Source organism: Mauremys reevesii, linkage group 9 (assembly GCF_016161935.1).
Source record: "Mauremys reevesii isolate NIE-2019 linkage group 9, ASM1616193v1, whole genome shotgun sequence".
In the NCBI taxonomy this organism is placed as follows: domain Eukaryota; kingdom Metazoa; phylum Chordata; order Testudines; family Geoemydidae; genus Mauremys; species Mauremys reevesii.
In genome coordinates, this window is record NC_052631.1 from 97,003,211 (window position 1) to 97,024,906 (window position 21,696).

The following is a 21,696-nucleotide window of genomic DNA, read 5'->3' on the forward strand; positions in this document are numbered from 1 at the left end:
CCTTGTTTTACATAAATCAAATCAGAGTGCGGAGCCAGTGCTCAGGGCAGGGGCAGCACGTGGAGCCCTGTGGCTCCCCCAGCCTAGGAGCCAGGCCTGCTGGCCGCTTCCAGGGTGCAGCACGGTGCCGGGACAGGTAGGGATTAGCCTGCCTTAGCCCTGCAGCACCGCCAACTGGACTTTTAATGGCCCAGTTGGCAGCGCTGACCGGAGCGGCCAAGGTCCCTTTTCGACTGGGTCTTCGGGTCGAAAACTGGACACCTGGTCACCCTACTGTTGAACAACTGTGTCCCCTCAGCTCTCCAGCCTGAGATGCCTTTTATGCTGCTTTGCTTGTAAACAGCCACCCCACCACCCAGCCTCTGATATGTAACCTGCTCCCAGCTATACATTATTGAGTGCCACTAGCTCTTCCCTCCACTGCCACAATGGAACGTTCTTTAAACTTCTTCCATTCTTCCTCCCCAGACTTAGTTGTCATTGGCAAAGCACGAAAGCCTTCCTTTACTTTTTGGCAGAACTCTTCTTTTCTTGTTTTTTTAATATTTAAAGATATATTTTACTTATTTGAGATTATGATTAAAATATTAGATGCTTAAGCAAGGATTTTTGGTACAGCAGCCGCCAACCAAGCTGTTGTGTTTGATACTGCTGCATATGTGCGAGACCAGACTGGGTGTAGTTCTGAAATCCGTCAGTTCAGAGATTCGGAGGCAGAAGGGACCACTGTGATCATCTACCCTGACCTCTTGTATAACACAGGCCAGAGAATGTGCTCAAAAGAATTCCTAGAACAGATCTTTTAGAACAATATCCAATCTTGATATAAAACTTGTTGTTGATGGAGGATCCACCATGACCCATGGCAAGTTGTTCCAATGGCTATTTACTCTCACCATTAAAATTTGTGCTTTAAGAGTAATTGGCCAAGTGCTCCTGTGGATTTGAACCCACAGCCTACCTCCAGCACTGGAGGTAGAAGCCTCAGACCAATGCCAACAACCTGCCTGCTAGATTGCTCATGCATTCAGTGGGGCTACTAATACACAGTGTAGGATTAGGTCCTGTATTTGCACTAGAGTGTAATGGGTTAATCCAATAACGTTTGTATATTTTTTATATATAACATGCTATTTCATTCCTATGGCATTGTCTTTATAGAAAGCTCCCAATTAGAAATGCACACAGTAGTAACCAAAATGCGCTCTGTGTATGTATACATAGGTGCATATAAATATATACAGCATAGGAAAATATTGCGGTATTTTTAGAAACTATGCCAGCTATGCATTGTCGTTCATGTTTGATTTAACCTTTGTGCTTAAAAACAAATCCTTAGACAAGGAAGAAAGTGTCAGTTACAAATGTGCTAGTAAATATAGACATGTCAGTGATGCCTGCTTTTTTTGTGGTGAAATCGAAAATAGCATGAGTTTTCGTTTGCATTTAAAATATTGAGCTGTTCCTTTAGATTAATCATTCAGTAGAAATCATCTGTTGTTTGTTTAAATGTCTCATTCATTAGTTTTAAAGGCTGTTGAGTTTTTGAACAAAATGTAGCCTAGTTGTGTGTGTGTGTTTTCAAGAACATGAAAGATTAAGCTAGATAAGAAAATGTGCACAGATTGCAGTAATAATGATACAAGATTCTTGTATTGCTGTCATGGCAACTGAAAGATTGGGGCAGGAGATGGCTGCATACATAAGAACTATCACATACATTTGCACATTTGTGTAGCTGTGATACTGAACAGAAGCCAGTTGTAAAGGTAATGAGAAAAAGACAGAAGCTAATTAAGCAGACTAAGAAATTAACCCCTTTGATATACTGAAAGGGGAAAAATCATATTTAACACCTGTTCAGTTGCTTTTGATGCTACATCTTCCCATGTAATGGAATTGTCTGAAACAAAAGGAGACTTTAAGTCTCTGGAGAGCTAAACATGAGAGGGTAAAGTAGCAGCCATCTCTTGCCTAAAGCATACTGCGTAATTCCGCTTCCCTTCTATGTTTCCTGGATTACTGACGTATCAAACATGGTCAGAACTTTTGACCTAGATGACATCCAATCAAGTGCCAATTGATACTAACACATTCCAACAGTTTGCACTTCTTGTGTTCTGATTGGCTGTTTGGTCCAACCCTCCACCTGCCTCTCCCTCATGGTCTCTTCAGCTCAATATCACTCCACACCTGCCCCTCTTACCCTCCTGTGCCTTGGCCTGGCCCCCTCACCCTCCTTCCCTTCTATCGTGCTTTCCCATCCAACACGGTTAAAGCATTACTCCCCTGCAAGGTAGGTATAGTAGGTGCTAACACCCCCATTTTACAGATGGGGACACGGAGACCCAGAGAAATGAACTGACTGGCGCAAGCAGATCACTGTGGAGCCTGACAGTGTCTGAGAATAAACTAACCAGTAGTGTCCTACATTTATGCAGGGAGATATTACAGTAGTAACAAAAGAAGGAAACGTGCTGTTAAGTAGTTTAGAAGAGCCCGATGCCGACGAACGTAGTCAGAAACAACACCGCGACAGACCTGGAGACTGGGAAACTGTGAATCGGTGAGTGCAACGTGCTACTTGTTTTATTTGGAATGGGAACTCTCAAGATAGTCGGACTAAAATAAGACTTTAAATGTATTAAGCCATGCATGTACTTTCCATGGCAGCCGTGGTCAATACAGGGAAAGATACAATGATACCATTGTGGGTTCTGTTCCTATCTGTACCACTGACTTGCTTTTGCAAGTGATTTAACCTTGCTGTGATTCTGTTTCCCCATCGTAAAATGAGAGGAAGGGGCTTAGCATCCTCAGTGGCAAGTCCCTTAGACATCATAAATTAGAAAGATAAAATAGAATCAGTTTTATACCTACCTCACATGGATATTGTGAGCCTTAATGATGTTTGTAAGGTTCTTTTGAGATCTACACGCAGTCATTTAGATACGCATCTAATGAGTTATCATCAAAGATGGGCCCTGAACTGAAAGCCCAGATTCAAAACGCCACAAAGTAGAATGGACTCTGGGTCAGAACTTTGCCGTGTGGTCCCATCTCCCATAGTCCTGTATTGGCCAACTCTTTTTTGTCTCATCCTTTTTCATTCTTGTTCAGGTTACTTGCTCAGTTGCATGAGATGGAAACTGCTTTTGATGGCTTCTGGGAAAAACATCAACTAAAAATGGAGCAGTATTTACAACTGTGGAAGTTTGAGCAAAGTTTTCAAGAGGTATGGGGAGACTGATCCTTCCCCCCCACACAAATGCGAGTTCTGAAAAGAGATTTCAAGCACTATACTATTGTCCTGTCAGGCACAGCCATGGTTGCTGCCTTCCAGTCAGAATAAATGGAAAGAAGCCATTGTAATCAGGCGGCTGAAACAATGACAGTAACACCCAAAACAACGAGCACATGGCAATGCTGAGTAGAAGCTGAATCCTGTAACCCAAGGGTTTTAAAATGCAGGGACTGGGGCTTTGATTGGTAGGAATGTTTTTTGTGCGTGCGTGTGTGTGTGCGCGTGCATGCAAGCACCAGAGAGAGAGAGACCGGGAGAGAGCCTGGACAAGCCTAGAACCCAGAAGAAGCCAGAGAGGGGGCTTCTGGGTCCTGTGCTGGTTAAAGAAGACTGGAGCTGTAAGCAAAGAAAATATCTCCTTTCGGTTTTAGTTCCTCCTGCATTCGGAGAAATAGGGTTTTGTACATCCCTTGTAAATAAACAAGAGGGCATCACAGAAAATACCAGACTGGTCAATTCTGTCTCCAAACTGGAACACTCTCAGGGATCCAAACTTTGCCACTTGAAGCAAAAAGGGATAATAGTGTATAATACCTAGGCCACACTCCTGAGCGACCTAATCTCCTGTGTAGCTGGTGCTATGTTGGCAGGAGAGTTTCTCCCACTGACATAGCTACCGCCTCTCGGGGAGGTGGGTTAATTATGCCAATGGGAGAAGCTCCCCCATCGGTGCTGGAGCATCTTCCCTTGGTGCAGCTGTGCCGATTCAGCATCTTAGGTGTAGACCTGCCATTAGATAGACTTAACTTATGATTTCCAGGCTTTGGGATGTTTGGTTTTTTTTTAAACTCTAATGTTCTTGCAGTTTGAGATGTCTCACTTGGCAACCTTAACTATAACGGGATGAGCTTTTGGCTTGAGACTAATTTTGTGCTTATAACTTGTATCCTTTTGCAATTGTCATCTTCTTATTTTTAGCTCCAGAGCGCCATTGAATTTTTAATGGGCCAGCAAGCAGAACTGCCTGATACTGGAGATAGTGTGGCTCAAGTGAAACAAAGGCTCAAAGACTTGGGTAATTTAGATGGAATGGCTCAGGTGAGATAATCTTTCAAATGCTAGGTGTACCAATGAACCACTATAGGTGCTTTCTGAGAGCGCCAGAACTACCTCTCTGAAATGGCCTGACTTTCTTGTAACTCATCAGTAGGTGGCTACAAGCAGGTGTTGATTTCACTAGTCTTCCACCTCTGTGGAACTTCATTCAGAGCACATTGAAAACCCTAGGGCAATGAATTTGGTTCTCCTAGACACTGAACCACCACCACAAAATCCAGCACAGATAAGTCTGTCCATAGAGAAGACCAGGGAGCTGCAGATCTGGAAGAAGAGTTATTTATTTAATAAATGCCATTATTTGGTAACCCATGTTCCATAGGTGCTCACTTACCAATGAAGAGGCAAGACAAGTCCCCGGCTTAAAGTGTTGGCCATCTAAGTGGGCAAATATAGGTGAAGAGTAGGAAATGTGACAAAAAGGAGAGGGATGGGAGGGGTGGAGTTTTCTGGGACTCTTGCCGACTGCATGCTTTTTGTACAGCGATATATAATGTGTGTGATAGGCATGCATGGCGACGTACATATATGTAGGGTGGGATTTTCAAAGGTGTGTAAAAGAAGTGGGTGCCTAACTCTCGGTTAATACGACTGTGTGGAAAGGCCTAGGGCTTGTGGGCTGTTTGAAAGAAGGGATGTTCTTCAGCTGAAGCTTGAAGGAATAAAATGAGTCGTGGCAGACAGGGAACGTTGGGGAAGGGGTCCTTGGGTAGAGCCCACATGGGAGACGGCAGAACAGTCGCATTGGCATAGCTGCCAAGCTTGATGACGAACAAGGTGGTTAATTCTTCCTCCCACATTATCGTCCGGAGAACAAGCCAAAGCTGACTGTTAAAGACTTTTGAGGGCAATATTTCTGGAAATGATGGAACCAATATCCTAGGCAGCTCCAGCCATGCACTCGTAGGCCAGCCAGGTTGTGGTGGTGATTGTTGCTTTTCCTTTCCAATGGTACCAACACATTAAAAGCGGCCCATCCCCAGTTGCGGGTGCCCTGTTTTCAGTGGTGGATGCTGCATGCTGAACCTCTTTTACCTGTTTCAACTGGTATGGATTTGGTAGGTGAAATCAGATGAAATTGTTAGGTACAAGTTATTACTGAGAAATGTTTCCATGTTTCATCTTGATGGCGTGATCCAAACAAGTGTGTAATCCCCTCTGTTGCTTTGTCTTTATGAAAGGACTTGGTAGGGAAAGCCCAGGTGGTGATATTACATGGGCACCAGCTAGCAGCAAATCATCATTATGCACTCAGCTTAATCTGCCAGCAGTGCAATGAGCTGCGGCACCATTCTGACGTCCTGTCGGAGGAGATCAAGAGGAAGCACATACGACTCCGGATGACCTTAGATCTGCACACCCGCCTGCAGCAGGTAACAGTCAGAACTATGATGCACTGGGAAGTGGCTGTTTAACCTCTCTGTGTGGATCTCCTGCAGACCGGACAGCCTAGCTGCAAGTATCCTGCTTGCAATGCACGTCTTGCAGTGATGATATTCTGCTTCTATAGCTCGCACAGGGACAGTGTGCCTCTTTGTCCTCCTCTAGTGGCTGTGTCACACAAGGTGTTAACACATCCGCTACCATGGTTAGCTCAGGCCGATGGTTTTAGGGTTGAAGGTCCCAGGTTCATGCCCTGTGGTACACCCAAGTGGGTCTGGTTGTACTTAAGTCTCCTCTGTGGCAGCCTCCTCGAATCGTTCAGACCAGTGGCCCATCTAGTCCAGTATCTTGTCTGAGACAGCGGCCAGTACTAGATTCCTCAGAGAAAGGGGCATGAAGTCGGCAGCTGTGGAATAACTTGCCCAAAACAAAAGTTTCTAGCTAATCCCTCAGTTAGAGGTTGGCTTCTGCTTATGAAAGTAATTCTGGATCATCTCATTGACTATATAGAAGTCTGATCCTTTTAAAAATCCTATTCTGTTCTTGGTCATTGCAATATCATGTTGTGGCAATGAGTTCCACAGTTTAATTATGGTAATTGAGTGGCATGCTTATAACTTTCGGATGTTTATTTATATAATATTATAGGTATAAAACTGTAAACTACTGGTATTAAGTACCCTGTTATTAAAATATGGACACAATGATGTCAGCTATTCATCACAACCCAAACTCTGTCGAGCCCAACTAGTCAGTCACTAAGCACATTAATGGCTGATCTTGTTCATTTTGCCACATTTCCTTTCAGAGCAAGATAAATAATATGGGAGGAGTTATGTACCAAATTCTACTTTTATGTCAGTAGCGTACCAGTGATTTTGCACCAGTGTAGCTGAGAGCAGAATTTGGCTGGCAATGTTAGCCATTCTCCAGAAATTTAAGGCCCTACTTCCCTATTATCAGAATGCAAGAAAGTTGACTGAACTTCTCATAAAGCTAATTAGCTTTCTGGTTTTCTCCAAATTAAAAAGTATATTAAGTGAATGCTAAATTCATGGGTGATAAATATTTTTCATTTATGCGTTGGTTAACTGGTGGTTTCAGCTCACTGATCTGTTTACTCCTCATTTGCGTTACACTTTTCTCAGGCCCTCGAGTGCTGTGATGAAGGGGCTAATCTTCTAGCTAATCAGCCAATGGATAAATGCCAGTCTAAAGAAGGTGCTCAGAAAGCTCTTCAGGATATAGACAAATTTCTTGAAAGTTCTTTGCCGTACTTAAGCTATGATCCACAAGTCCTGTGCTCTGACTTCGAATCTGTTTTAACACCTGAAATAAAGGTAAGATACCAAACTGTCCTCTTTTTAAAATAATAATAATACAGTTACAACACAGTTGCAATATCACCAGCCTTTGTATTGTCTCTGTTATAGTGACAAATAATAATAGTAATTTGCTTACTGTTGTCTTATTCGCTCTCCGCAGGGCCAGATACAGGCAGTCTGGATCAAGCTTGAAAACGTTCGAAGTATGTTTGAGAATCAGCAGACTTGCTTCAAGAAGCTTGTGGATAAACAAGTGCGGCCTGTTCAGTTAGTAGCCCCTCGATCAGAAAACCCACCAAGATCGAAATCTCCTTTATTCTCTCCCAAACACGGTAAAAGTTTCTGCCATCTTAAAACGTTCAGCTTTAATTTTGCTCTGAGCTGTGAAAGACTAAGTCTGAGTGTAGTTTTGAGAAGTAAACTAGAATTTATGGGCTGATGTAAAATTACTATATCAGTGTTAAATGCTTAGGAGATTACCACCTCTCAAGTTTTGGGCTCGAGTCTCCGATTAATGGGTAAGTAACGTATTATTTGGAAGTCTCCCATGTGGTGCATAGATGGGACAAAGATCCCTGTCGTATTTAAGTTTATGTTGGCCTTTGCTACTGTATGGAATGTTTTATCTTCATAAGCACAATGTAGTTATAAGTAGAGCTGTGAGTTATTGAAAATTCTTGAGCTCTTTGAAGTTTTGGGGCCTTCAAGTTTCTTACAGTTTTTATTGCAGTTGTGAAAAAGGTTGCATGAGAATGGATGCAATATTTTCTCCACTGTCTGTGTAGACAAGCCAATGCCGTTTTTCTACATTCAGTTTTTGAGGCTCAAGCTGGTTTGGCTGGGATTGGTTGCATGGTATTTATCCCGAAAGACACAGCGCACACGTCCCCCGCACTGTCCCACCAGACAGCTGGCCGTGCTAAATTCTAAGTGAAAGTAGGGCTACATGGGAAAAGGACAAGAACCTATTAAAACGTATGAACGTATTTATTTTCTATATCAAGAAGTCCTCAGTTAGCAATCTCATCCATATACGTAGAGCCGCAGCTGACACAGATTTTGGCTGACATTTTGCAGGAGCCTAAGGAAATTAGTCACTCAGATCCGACTGAAATTGAAAGGGAGTCCGGCGCTTAACGTCCTTATTAGACTCACTTAAAAACTCCCCTCTTAAGCCCTTATTATGAAATAACAAATGTTCCAAAAACTAAACTAAAAAGCCAAATCCTGGGAAATAAAGGTCCATAGATGTTCTGTCCAGAACAGTATTTGGCCTGATGTTCATTTAAATGTTGAAATTAAACTTTTTTCCTTAATGAGTATTTATATACCAGTATAAACAAGTTGTCCAAGGTAACGTTCAGTGGTTTGACTATGTAAGGCAATTAATTTATGATCTACATGAGGATTATTTTTCTTAGCATATGCACAACACGCCTCAAGGATTCATCACTGAATTTGGTCCGCCGGTTGGATCATTAGATTTCCCCGGCCCAGGCTGGTTAATGACGGGGAGTGCGACGTGAACGCTGATCCATGATAGTTAATTATTCATTATGATATTAGGTATGTTATGGCAGTGCCTTAGAGCCCTCAGCTGAGATCAGGACCCAGTTGGACGAGGCTCTATACATGCACATGTTAAGAAATGCTCCCCACTCTGGAGAGTTTATACAGTAAATAAACAAGGCGGGCAAAGATGGGAGAGGAAACACAGTAAGAGAGAGGCGAAGTGATGTGCCCAAGGTCACAAACACGTCAGCGTTGAGAAAAGCCCCAAGTCTCCTGACCCCTATCCAGTCCCTGTTCAAGCATTTCCTCGGAAGCCTCACTCATCAGCGGTGTTGTCATGGCTTTTTAAAATCAAAGCATTCTGGCTATTTCGGAACGTTTCGTCGTTGGCATTTCAGAAACAGAAAAGGGTTAAAGAGAGAACTTTGCCTTAAAGATTAGGGCAAATTGTGTGACCTGTTGCTGTCTGTGATGTTTTGGGATCATCCACACCAGTAAGGGATTCTGTCACCGCCTGTCCGGTAACCTTGGGTACTTTAATGCTGTTCTGCTGTGGTTCCCAGCCCTGACATCAGGAGCCAGCCCATAACCATAAAGCTCTCATCCTGGCTTCCACCAGCCTCCTTAGTCCTGGCAGGGTGACCCCAACGGCCCTTTCAGTTCCAAGTCTCCCCAAATCCATCATTCCTGATGACCAGACACGTAGACTTTTCCTCTCTGGTTGGTCACCCATGAAGGTGTGAAACCAGTCCGCTTGCTTTGGCACACAGACTCCACACAGTTTGCACACCAGGGACCTGCTTGGGGTAAAAATAAACAAGAAGTTTATTTAATAGAAAAAAAATCACGGGTTCGAAGATGAAGTAGCAAGGGAAGCAAACACATACAAGCTACATGGACAATAAACATAAATATGCATCTTCAGGATGTACCCTTTCAAATGGGAGAAAAATCCTTTTTCTATTGACTTTGAACTGTTTCTCAGCAAACTCCCTAACTGTAGGGGGATCCAGGATTCATAGACAGCTTCCCACTTCGATGTTGTCCCTCAGTTTCTGAATAGGTTTCACTTCCAACCTCTTCCCCTTTAAAAAGGATTTTCAGGGTTGTTTTTTTCCTTCAGTCACTGTGTATGGTAACACCCATAGTTTCATGGTTTTTTTAATATATATATCTTCCTACTGTATTCTCCACTGCACGCATCCATACACACTATAACGAGAGTGATCAGTTGGGGTGAGCTGTTACCAGCAGGAGAGGAAAAAAGGCTTTTTGTAGTGGTAACCAAGGTGCCCCATTTCTAGCAGTTGACAAGAAGGTGTGAGGAACCGTAGGGAGGAAAAATAAACACGGGGAAATAGTTTTACTTTGTGTATGACCCATCGGTTCCTCACACCTACTGTATTTTCCACAGCATGCATCCGATGAAGTGGGCTGTAGCCCATGAAAGCTTATGCTGAAATAAATTTGTTAGTCTCTAAGGTGCCACAAGTACTCCTGTTCTTTTTGCGGATACAGACTAACACGGCTGCTACTTTGAAACCAGTAATTTCTACCTTTTTCATTTTGAAAAACATGAGTATAAATACGCAGGCTCGATTGCTGGAGAATGATTTCCCCCACCCCCCATAAATTCAGTAAAAGGGACCCAGTGTTTAAAATACTTTTCTTGCGCCTTCATTGCCCCATTTTTAAATTGCAACACAATATTACCATTGGAGAATATTTTTTCTTCCAGTGACTTGCGACAGAACATCTGTGTTCAGTCAATGTCGTTTGTTTTTAAATATCATCACTGATCTTCTACTTCAGTGGAAGTCTCAACAGTGAGACAGGTCCTTTGGTCAACCATACTTACTAATGGCTCTATTGTTAACTTCTTTGATGCTTCAAATGTGCATTCCCCACCTTCTCTCCAGCAGTCACCCTTTGCGGTTGAAGTCTTTTTCAATCTAACTGGTATATAAGGCATCACTGGAATAGTAATTTCTAATCATTTTATTTTGTAACAGCACATTTTGAAGATGAGAAGCCTTCTCTCCATATCTGTTTCCATTCCTCTGCATCAATTTTTCTCCCTACATCTTTTGCTCATTGCTTCACAAAAGGTGGTTCTTTTGTATAAATACTATTCAAAATTTTAAATAACCTAGTTCCAGTTCCTTTTTGCACTCTCATCTGCAGCAATACGTTTTTCCCTATTGAAAAGAATCTTTAATTAATGTTGCTTTATTTTTGCCTGTGCTGACTTATTCTTTGATTTTTAACTAGTGTGAAGATTACAAGTCTTAGGAATTTTTATTTTAATTTGTCTCAAAATTGCGTACAGTCCTTCTTATAACAAGTCACACAATGCTCAAATACCTGCTTTCCCCCAAAAATCAAAATTTCCTCTTATTAGTGAGAGACTCTGTATGAAATGATGATTTTATTGGTCATTATGAATTATTTGTATTCAGTATTCTGGTGAGATTGAGGCCCCATTGTGACGTGCACTGTATGCATGCATAGTAAGAGAGAGGCCTTGTCCCAAACAGCTTCCAATCTAAATGGCCAGTATTATCTTCCTCATTTTGTTTTCGAGGAAAGGAGCACAGAGGGTATGTCTACACAGTGTTTTTGGAGCGAGCAGGAGCATGCTTGCAACAGACTAAGCTAGCAGGGCTCACACTAGTGCTCTAAAAAGAGCTGTGGGGACAGTGCTTTCAAGCTGAGACTTTGGTTGGAGCTCAGGCTGTGAAACCCACTCCCCGCCCTAGGTTTCAGAGCTTGAACTCCTGCCTGAGCTGCAACTTCAAAGCGCTATCTAGACGCCTGTTTTTAGAGCACACCAAAGCTGTCAACCCAGGCTGGGAGGTTGGCTTCTGCTCTCTCCAAAATGTGGTGTAGACATAGCCAGAGAGGTTTTAGTGTCTCTCCCAATGACAGAGAGTCCATGGGAATGGAGTCCATATCTCCTGTGACCACATATCTTCCTGTCATACTGGTGATAGATGAGATAGAAAATGATTCCGTTCCTTTGAGACAATAACTCCATCATTTTAGATTGACTTTAATAGTAGAAGCCTTGGTAGCGCTGTGCCCCACTCTGAGAGAGCTTGAGGGCAGGGTGGCCAGCGGCATGGGTGGGGCAGAGATGTAGCTTTCTGTGGCACTCTCCTTTTGTCCGTTTCGCTCAGAATGTGGGCAGTAGATAATGCAGCTCAGAGTTTCAATACCTTTGTCTGGGGTCCTTCTCTGGCTGCTACTCTGCAGGCTTGGTGGGATCCAGCCTGTAGTAATGCAGCTTCTGCTGCAAGGGGGAAATGGGACGGCAGTAGAGTCTGGAGTTATCCATTAGCCTAGCTCATATCTCATTGCAGAAGAGAATGCTGTTACTTTCTGCATTGGATCCCAAGGGAGGCAACACAACATCGAAAATCCACTGCTCCTAAGTCCCTTCCACCACAGATGCTGTTTCAAATGGAATCTTCCCCTCCTCCTATGTCTTCTTGCCAGTGAGACGGGGAGAGTTGGTCCTTGGTCACTTTTAATTGCTCTGATATGGTGAGATAATATAAATGGAAGTAAATTCGCTTGGGTCCTGTCTCTCTCCCTCATCTCTTTCCATTTGAATATTCTTCTGATGACATAAATAGCACACAGGCCCTCCATCCTTCCAAATGTGATTCAATTCCAGTTTTTTCTATTGCCATTTCGAGGAATCTCCGTTCAACCCTATCAAATGCTTTAATGATGCTAAAACACAAAGGGTGAAATCCTGTCTCCACTGAAGTTAATGGGAGTTTTAGCTTGACTTGGGGGATCCAGGACTTCACCCTAGAACTTTGAATCAGTCCTAATAGAGATGAGTAAGGCTCCCTCCATTAGCTACAGGCTGTCTTCCTTATAAAAAGCATGTCTAACATCTCTCTCACAAAGCCTATGGAAGTAAATGGAAAGACTTGGTGTGTGTGGTTTTTTTTAATAATCAAGAAAAATAACAATACCTTAGCCAGCCATTTATCCTTGTGGTTTAAAAACATTATAGGTCTATAGGCATCATATCATGAAAGATTTTCCCCACGTATGAGGATGGCCAACATAATAGAGTCTGGAGCTATCCATTGACTCTGCTCATATCAAAGGAACAGGTCCTGTTTGATTGAAGTACCAGTCGTGTCAATTGATGGAGCCAGGAATCTCTTTTTAAAGATTTTGTAAGACTCAGCAGGACAACTGTCTGGCATCCTTCATGTTATTCATCTTCAAACTTATCTCTTCGGACAAAGTTGTCTGATTCATTGTGGGTCAGTGCTACAGCTGGTGTGAATCAACATAGCTGCATTGGAGACAATGGAGCCAACTTACAGCAGATGAGCCTCAGACCCTATTGTTGTAAATAGGGCTTTTGTAATATAATCACAGTAGGTGGTATTTCTTCAGACAGGTTATTAGAGAGGTATAGCTCCTTATAATTTACACAGGCTTCACTGATTTTGTTCGTTTGAGTTACAATATCCCCTGCCTGGAGAGATGTTTCTTTGTACCCAATAAGCTTTTATTTTATGTCCTAATAATCTATTGCTTTTATTCCACTTTTCATAACAAAATTGTTTGATATGTCTAAGGTATTTTTTTTTTCAATTAGGAGTGTATTCAATTTGCCTTAGCTTTAATTAACTGATTATACGCTCTCTGGACCATTTATGTTTATGCAGGTGATCTAATTTTTTAATCTCTTCCTGCAATGCTTCCTTGGTTACAGTTATACATTGTGTAATTGTGCATTTTTCTATCTAAGGCATGGATTTTAATTCCAGTTTAAAGTTTTCATTTGACATCTCTCTCCCTGGGAAGAAAACGTCAAGAAAATCTCACAACTCTCGTAAGGTAAAAATTGTTAGTGAACCTTGAATGGGTTTTACATGGCAAGATCTGAAATCATATTTTTCCAGGGATTGATATAACTTAGTTTCTGGGTTTTTTGGGTGAGATGTCTTGCATCCTTTTTACTCACACCCTGATTGACTTCAGTGGGACTATTCATACTTAAAAGTTAAGTACATGCGGAAGAGTTTTCCTGGATTGGGGCCAAAATCACTTTTCTTTATCGATTTCCTGTTTTAGACCTGGTATAACAATGACATCAATCAGGATTCTTCAATGCTTTGAAGACTAGAAACAAAATTATAACCCCTCCTGCTCCCCAATATCAATAGTGGAGACTGTTTTAAGAGTTGGAAAAAATAACGTAATTTGGATCTTTCTTTTTAATTCTGCAATTGGTTTTATCCAAGAAGGATGCATAAAGCACACCTGTCAAGGATTTGGGGTTTTAAATAATTTAACATTTGTAGGTTTGAAGCCTGTTGCTTGTGTCCTTATCAGAATGCTAATATAAAAGAGAGAGAGAGCGAAATAAACTAATGGAGTTTCTTGTTTTGCTTAATAGCAGAAATGATATTGAAATAAATAAGTTAGGTATTTATTACCAGTATACAACATACTGTTGCAATTCTTATTTCATTTGGCACTTGTAATTCTAGCTACTATGTAATTATTACTTTAATATGTAGTCTGTTTATGTAGCTAGAAATTTATCTGATTTTTCATATACATTACAACTTACAGTTACCTGTGGCCTTTGCACATATATGGTACCTAATAAATGTTGTACAATTGTATTACAATATCCTGATTATTTACCTGTATTTATCTAAATTTCTCATGAAATAGGAAATTCAAGATTAGTCACCACTAAGGCCTCAATTCAGCAAAGCGCTTAAGCATGTGCCCAAGTCCCTTTAAAGTTAAGCACAGTCAGGCCACCACAGTGGCTCTGAAATTCTCTCATAACGCCTTTATGTATTTATCTGTAGACTATGAAACTGAGCATTATTATTTGTATTATCATAGAACCTAGGACACAGAACAAAAAGACAACCCCATTCCCCAAAAGCTTGTGACCGATATTTTTAGACAGTAACCTAGCCAAGGAATTTCTGGGAGAAAGTTTGACAGCTCCTCACGCAGTGTGTCATTTTAAATTTTAGCTCTCATATACTGCAAGGAAGTTCCGCGGTTCCAGGGCTGCCCAGAGCGGGGGTGGGTGGGTGGGGGGGGGCAAGTGGGGCAATTTCCCCAGGCCCTGGGCCCCACAGGGGCCCCCACGAGAATATAGTATTCTATAGGATTGCAACTTTTTTTTATGGAAGGGGCCCCCAAAATGGCTTTGCCCCAGGCCCCCCTGAATCCTCTGGGCAGCCCTGCACTGTTCAGCATATCTTATCCAGGACATCTTCCCCATATGGTTCTTGTGTTTATTTCACAAACTGAGCTGACTGCTATTGGCTCAAGGATATCCATCTCTTGAGTGCTCTCTAATACATATCATTTCCATTCTAGATTGAAGTAATGCATGACTATCAAGAAAAAAGGAATTCCTTGCAGTCTTTTATTTCGGAAAGTGAAGACAACTTAGATATACTAAAAGGGTATGTTTTGTTTCATATATTATCCTGGTAGAACCTCATGTAGGTTCTTGTGTTCATCTTCTTGTGTTCAGAAGATCAGCTTAATGCAAAATTAGAACCTCTGTTGGAAGCATCACAAAAGGAAGACTATAGTAATTATTAGTTGACTCTTATCCTCAAAATGCACTCTCTGTCAATGGAAAAGGAATTTTGAGTGCAACAATTCTCTTGCCTGGTGTGTAAAAATCAAAACGCATCAGTAAAGTTCCAGTGCCAATGTAGCTTAGATAAATATGTGAAAACAGTGATTAAGAGGGGACTTACGGAGCTCTTTGTAAAAGATTATTTCATGGCAAGGGAGAGCAAAGGGAAGGTCTGTGAATAGAACACAAGTGCAGGTTTTCACATCTGAGCAAAACACTTGAACAAATGTCCTGAAATAGAAGCACAGTGTTCTTAACAATTTGATCTTTCTGTTAGATCCACATCAAAGCTAAAACTCCACAGTTTGGCTTTGTTGCAGGGGTACGACCTAGAATGAGACAGACAAGCAGTCTCGAGTTTGCTGCTGTAGGAACAATGAACCTTCACTAATATGACATGTCTGTCCATTCAAGCAGCTGAGCTGAGATGGCCCAGGAATGCTGAGGACATTGTTAAATTTCTCTCTCCCTGTATGATCTGGTGCATGTTCGGGATGGAAGCTGGGCCATGGCTGGAACATGGTTTTTATTCTTTCTTTATCTTTCCACACCTCAGGTGTACAGTGTGTCCACCAGTTTTCATCATTTATTTTGGTCGTGTGCTGATTTGTTCAGTCTTCTGTGTGTCCTGTTCATAGATTTGGCTTCTAATTTTTTTTATTGCCCATGTGAAAATGATTAGGGCAAGTCAGTTTATATATACTGCTTAAGTGTGCATCACGCTGACAGACTCCTGAGGTTAGTCACACAACTGGAAGAGTCCCAGGGAATAGGCAAGAGTTTAAAGTTTCTAAAATATACCAAGCTACTCTTTGGATGTGAGCACAGCCTTAGTGCTTTTAAAGAATTTGAAGGAGCTGTTGACATGGAAAAGTGCTGTCTTTCACTGCATGTCCAAAGCATTTTTGAGGCTGACAACATCCATCCCATTGAATGAGTCTAGAGAAGACATACATAGATTAGCAGTCACTGTAGCACCTTCCAAGGGTCAACCTCAGAGCTAGTCTTCGCTACCACATGCCATTGTAGCATGTCTGGTGAAGACGCGCTATGCCAACAGGAGAGCGCTCTCCCATTAGCATAATTACTCCACTTCAGTGAGAGGCAGAAGTTATGTCAGCGGGAGAGTGTCTCCCTGTTGACTTAGCGTTGGCATGGACGATGCCTCGGTCTATGAAACTTGCCTCACTCAGGGAGGTGGCTTCTTCACACTTCTGAGCAACATAAATTACATCAACTTAAGCGGTAGCGTAGACAAGCCCTCCGTGTTGTCCTCTGTAAACCGTTGCTATTCACCATGTTCTGAATGCAGTCTTTTGAGAATGCACTACGTTTGCCTCACTTTGAGAGAGATCCTTTTTGGCCAAGGTTTTGTTGATGCTCAGAAGAACTGGGAACATGCAGCATTTAGGGAAACATGGGGAGAGAGCCTAAGAAGTTCAAAATCCTTTTTCAAGGCTAAAACACGGTGCTATTTTTTTTAGCTTAAATGAACCTTGTCTGAATTTTAACACAGTAATTCCCCTCAAAACACAGTTTGGAAAATGATCCTTTAGTGAAATTTTTTAAGAACAGCCAATTATTTGATGTGTAGTGAAGAGAAAGTGGAGTTCTTATGTAGTAATCTGTTTGAGTGTTCTACTTTATTGATAGAAAGTGGACACATTAAAATTAATGGTTTGTTACACAACCAAGTTGGTGTTTACAATAAAATACAGGCATGCAGGTGGTTAAATGGTCACTTGGAATTCACCAAGTATAAATAAAATGCACATAAACAGCAAAGGGCCTAAACAAAACCCTTAATCCTGCATTTAAGGTGTATATGGCCCTCTGATCTGAGATGGATTTAATCTGTTACTCATTACCTGTCCTACTGCATCTGTACTCATACTGCCCCTAATTGTTAAAGTGTGGCTAATTTCAAGCATATTTACCGTGAAATTGAAATGCAATGGCTCAACCCTGCAAACATAGATGGAGCATTTCTGATTATGTTTGTTTTTATTTCAGCCATGTCATAAATGAGCTAATAGAAACAGAGAGAGTGTACGTAGAGGAACTGTTCACCGTTTTGATGGTGAGTTACTTAAAAATTCCTCGTGACTGCTCTCTGATGTGTTTTCTGAAAGGCATCTGGCCAATTAAACAAAAATGTGACTTGGTCAATTTCTACTTTGCTGTCATTTCCCGGGTGATCTTCAATTTTTCTCCCATCATTTTGATTCAGACGACGTGCACAGTATGTGTCAATACAAGCTTTTAATGTATAATTTGGTTGAAACCTTCTGTTCACAAACGTATGTCTTGGTAACTAATTTTATCAATGGTTGGAGAGGAAATATACAGAATAAGATGCAATTTGATCGTATGCACAAATACATGAATGTGTGTGTGTATATATATGTGTATATAATATAATATACTGGCTTGATAGATTGAAATCCTCTCTCTTCTCCCACCCCCACGCTTTTCTGAAAACATCCATGGCATGGCATTTTATATAACAAGGCCCGGTAATGGTGATTAAAACTAAAATGATTGATTTCCATTAAGCTGATTCAAGATTTATGTTCCTGCTGCATCTTAAAGTCAGTAGTACATTCATATTTAATGTAAGATATGCCAGCATTGCTAATAAGCAATTGTGCAAAAGACACACATTTCAAAGCTGATGTAGGTGAAGTTATATGTTACTGAATTCATTATTCCTAACTGGTTGACTAGATCCATTATATGAGTCACGTGTTGTCATCAGTGGTGTGTAGCATGCATTGAGTTCTGTGGAAGCCACATGTGTCCGCACCCGCAGTTAGAAGCTGTCCCTGAGACTGGCGACTTATCACCTTTTTCACAAAAAAATTATATATCAAGCAAAAAGACAAAAACAGGGGCAGTCCAAAGTTCTGCCCACTCCCTGTTCATTTTTCCTGAGCCATTTATTCTTTTGTGTTAGTTCTCCTTGAAGTTATTGTCTCTTTCCAGGGATTACACAATTGGGTAAATTATTTTTTTGCAGTGGTGTTCTAATGTGACTCTAACGTAGAGTGCTATACTTTAATTTACTAATAAAATATAACAATTTACAGTACAATAATATCCCTTATGCCACTGCCAGGTTACTGAGCACAGATTCCCTTTTGGAAAATGCAGTTGATGTCAAGGGGCAGATGCTGTAGCAGAGGAGAAAAAAAACCTTAGGCAGAAGGAATCAAGGAGAAAGGGATCTGGTGTTCCGAGAGTGTTTTGTTGAACAGCAAAAAAGCCCATTGATGATGTTGTTGTTTGATATCTAGCAGTTCTTTGCTTTGTTACAAATTTCCCACCACATCAGACCTTGTGAGAATATCTTTAATTGTTTTCCACTTAACAAGTTGTCAGCGATGAATCTTGCAGTCATAACAGCAGATGGGTAACCAAGACAAATATTCCTCCAGGACCTCTCCCTCAGTTGTACTGTAGAGAGATGCCAGTGGCAGTTTGTCTTATCAAAATACAGCATGTCTCCGAAGTAAATGGTGTTTTAATGGGTGTGTATGTGTGTACTTGCCTTACCCCCATGTATAGCTAAAAGTTTCAGAAATCAACTGTTACATAACATGTAAACATAGAGCAAAGCCATGCATGTGTATATGTAAATGAGAGGGCAATCTGGATCCCTAACAGTAGAGCAATTTTCTTTCATGTGAGGCCTCTGAATTCTGTTCCCAGACTTGGTCCTGGTCTCCTTGCCCTGTTACATACAGGGAATGATGCTGAGCACAAGCATCACATTCAACCCGTAGGTGCAGGAACATCTCATGTAGTTACTTTCTCGTGCTGTCTGATGAAACTACCATGCCATGTGGAGCTCTCCCCATCAGACAAATGTCACTGTTACTCAGCCTCTGAGGGTGAGGGGAATTCAAAGAAAAAAATAGGGGAAATCGAGAAGATGTGGGGACTAAAAAAAGAAATAAAAGGAAAGTAGCATTTTGTAACAACGTACATTTTATTGAACCTATAGTTGTGTATCTTTCCATCTAGTCTTTAATATGGCAATAAACCAGGCTTATAGAGTCTTAATCATGAATACCTGCTGTGTCCTACAGGGCTACAGAGCTGAAATGGAGAATCCAGCAATGGTCATTCTCATGCCGCCTGCCCTGAGAAACAGAGAGGATGTTCTCTTTGGGAATATGCCAGAGATATATGACTTCCATAACAAGTAGGTAACTAGCTGTATAGTCCCTTTCTTGATTAGTCCCCCTTACAAACGGACTGCTCAGGTGCTGTTGCATTCACAGTCACATTGTGTCTCTCCCTTAACCTCTTTCAGAATTTTCCTACACAATCTGGAAAGCTGTGTTGGAGCCCCAGAACGAGTGGGGCTTTGTTTCCTGGAAAGGGTTAGTGAATCAGTTGTCGTATTTAGAACAGACTTTGTAAGCCGCATTTCCCCCCCGATACTTAGCATTCCTCAACTTGATGCTTCCTATATGAAATAGCAACCGCTGGACACTGTACTTATGGGAGAGAGCCAAGGTCAGTGAGGTAATATCTTTTACTTGGCCAACGTGTGTTGGTGGAAGGTACAAACTTTTGAGCCACACAGAGCTCTTCTTCAGATCCGGGGGAGCAAGCAGAGCATCTGAGCTAAAAATGCATTGTGCTGACATGTCCAGCAACATATGGGGAAAAGCAGCAGGCATGACAATAGGCCTATCTACTGTGTAGAGCTCCTAATTTTAGGGAGTGACTCTTATTTCCCATTTAGCTGGTTGGGTTTTTTTTAAATACGTATTCTTCTAATTTTCAAGTGAAATAGAAGCTAAGAAGGGCATTTAGTGCTCACCTTATTCTGCCTTACCATTGTCATAAGTAAGAAGTTCTAGAGTGCATGTATTTTAAAATTGATTTGTTTATTCTTCTTGCAGCGAGAAGATTTTCAGATGTATGAGAAATATTGTCAGAACAAACCCCGGTCAGAATCTCTGTGGAGGCAGTGTTCAGAAAGCAGCTTCTTTCAGGTATGCTAATTATTCATGTGCAAAGCATACGTGAATTTTTTTGCAAAATGCAGCAGTCATGTCCTTAGCATTGCAACCTTATTCCCCATTCTGTACATGTGGGAAATCCCCCATTAATATCAACCACAGTTACTTGAACATATGGCGTGTAGAATAGTAAATTATTGTGCATCCTATTCATAGATTTCAAGGCTGGATAGAACCATTGTGATCATATGGTCTGACCTCCTGTGTAACACAGGCCAGAGAACTTCACTACAATAATTCCTGGTTGAACTAGGGCATATATTTAAAAAATCCAATTTTGATTGAAAACTTGCCAATGATGGAGAAACCTGCACAATCCTTGGTAACTTGTCCCAATGGTTGATTACCCTCACTATTAAAAAATTGTGCCTTTATTTCCCGTCCAAATTTGGCTGATTTCAACTTTCAACTGTTGGATCTTGTTATACATTTGTCTGCATGTTTACTTTATACTATTTCTTTGGTACAGGAATGCCAAAGAAAATTAGAACATAGACTTGGGCTGGATTCCTATTTGCTCAAACCAGTACAACGTCTGACAAAATACCAGTTGCTTTTGAAGGTATTCATATGTCTTTTTTTAAAGCATAAGGAACTGAGGGGCGGTCTAGACTAATGGATATTCACTAGCCATCACCAGGAATGCTTAGGCCTTAAATCTGGGACATTGCTGGTGGCTGTTGGAGAGTTTTAAGTTCTCTTTGATGTCTGGCGCATACTGAGGGCAACTTTCAAAGCACTGTACTACTGAAGTCTGAGAATGTCTTGTTATTACTGCACCTCTTAGCAACTTACTCAGGAACAGAATTGCAGACTTGTATGCTATTCTCTTCACTTATGTGGTTGGTGACTTAGTGGATCATTCTTAAAATTGCAGCAGTCATTAAGCCCTCATGCTTAATCACCATTGTGATGTCTGAAGAAGGCCTGACCATTTGAATAAAGGGGGAGGAGTTGCTTAGGTTTTTTAACCTTAGAAATATCAAGTCTTATCTTCCTTATTTTTGATGGATGACCTAGAAGTATAGACTGGGATCTTTTTCAGCCCTGAGTTGAACAGACATAAATGCAGAATATTTAACAAAACGAGCTTTTTGCCTGAGTGTTCTTTACTAAATAATGTTAAAATTGACTCCTCCTTCTAATGAATTGGGTTTTGCTTCCTTGGTATCTTAGTTCTCCAGCTTTCCAAGGTAGACAAGACCTGACTTTCTAAATCAGAAACAAGGAAGAAAAACCCCCAAATACCTGTATTTATTTTACTGTCAGGAATGCTTTACACAGCGTGAACAAAGCCACCAACCCAATATCTCTCTCTCCCCAGCCCCTTAACCTTTACCGTTAAACCTGTGATAGGCTCATATCTGAATACGGCTTAGCTTTGGCTTTAAAACTGAGAAATTCTATAGGGAGGGAAATTCC

The 21,696-nt window shown here is 41.3% G+C and overlaps 1 protein-coding gene across 4 annotated transcripts in view; it reads left to right on the plus strand.

Annotated features, from left to right (window-relative positions):
• Nucleotides 1-21,696, plus strand: part of MCF2 (MCF.2 cell line derived transforming sequence) — an 86,984-nt gene that overhangs the window by 43,474 nt on the left and 21,814 nt on the right. For all 4 annotated transcript variants that reach the window (XM_039487087.1, XM_039487088.1, XM_039487086.1 and 1 more), the window contains 13 exons: nucleotides 2,442-2,566; nucleotides 3,121-3,235; nucleotides 4,223-4,342; nucleotides 5,542-5,733; nucleotides 6,892-7,083; nucleotides 7,229-7,400; nucleotides 13,364-13,452; nucleotides 14,968-15,056; nucleotides 17,252-17,318; nucleotides 19,330-19,445; nucleotides 19,557-19,626; nucleotides 20,155-20,247; nucleotides 20,744-20,836. In XM_039487087.1, coding sequence (XP_039343021.1) covers nucleotides 2,442-2,566; nucleotides 3,121-3,235; nucleotides 4,223-4,342; nucleotides 5,542-5,733; nucleotides 6,892-7,083; nucleotides 7,229-7,400; nucleotides 13,364-13,452; nucleotides 14,968-15,056; nucleotides 17,252-17,318; nucleotides 19,330-19,445; nucleotides 19,557-19,626; nucleotides 20,155-20,247; nucleotides 20,744-20,836 — 1,533 coding nt within the window. The remainder of the gene's footprint in view (nucleotides 1-2,441; nucleotides 2,567-3,120; nucleotides 3,236-4,222; nucleotides 4,343-5,541; nucleotides 5,734-6,891; nucleotides 7,084-7,228; nucleotides 7,401-13,363; nucleotides 13,453-14,967; nucleotides 15,057-17,251; nucleotides 17,319-19,329; nucleotides 19,446-19,556; nucleotides 19,627-20,154; nucleotides 20,248-20,743; nucleotides 20,837-21,696) is intronic.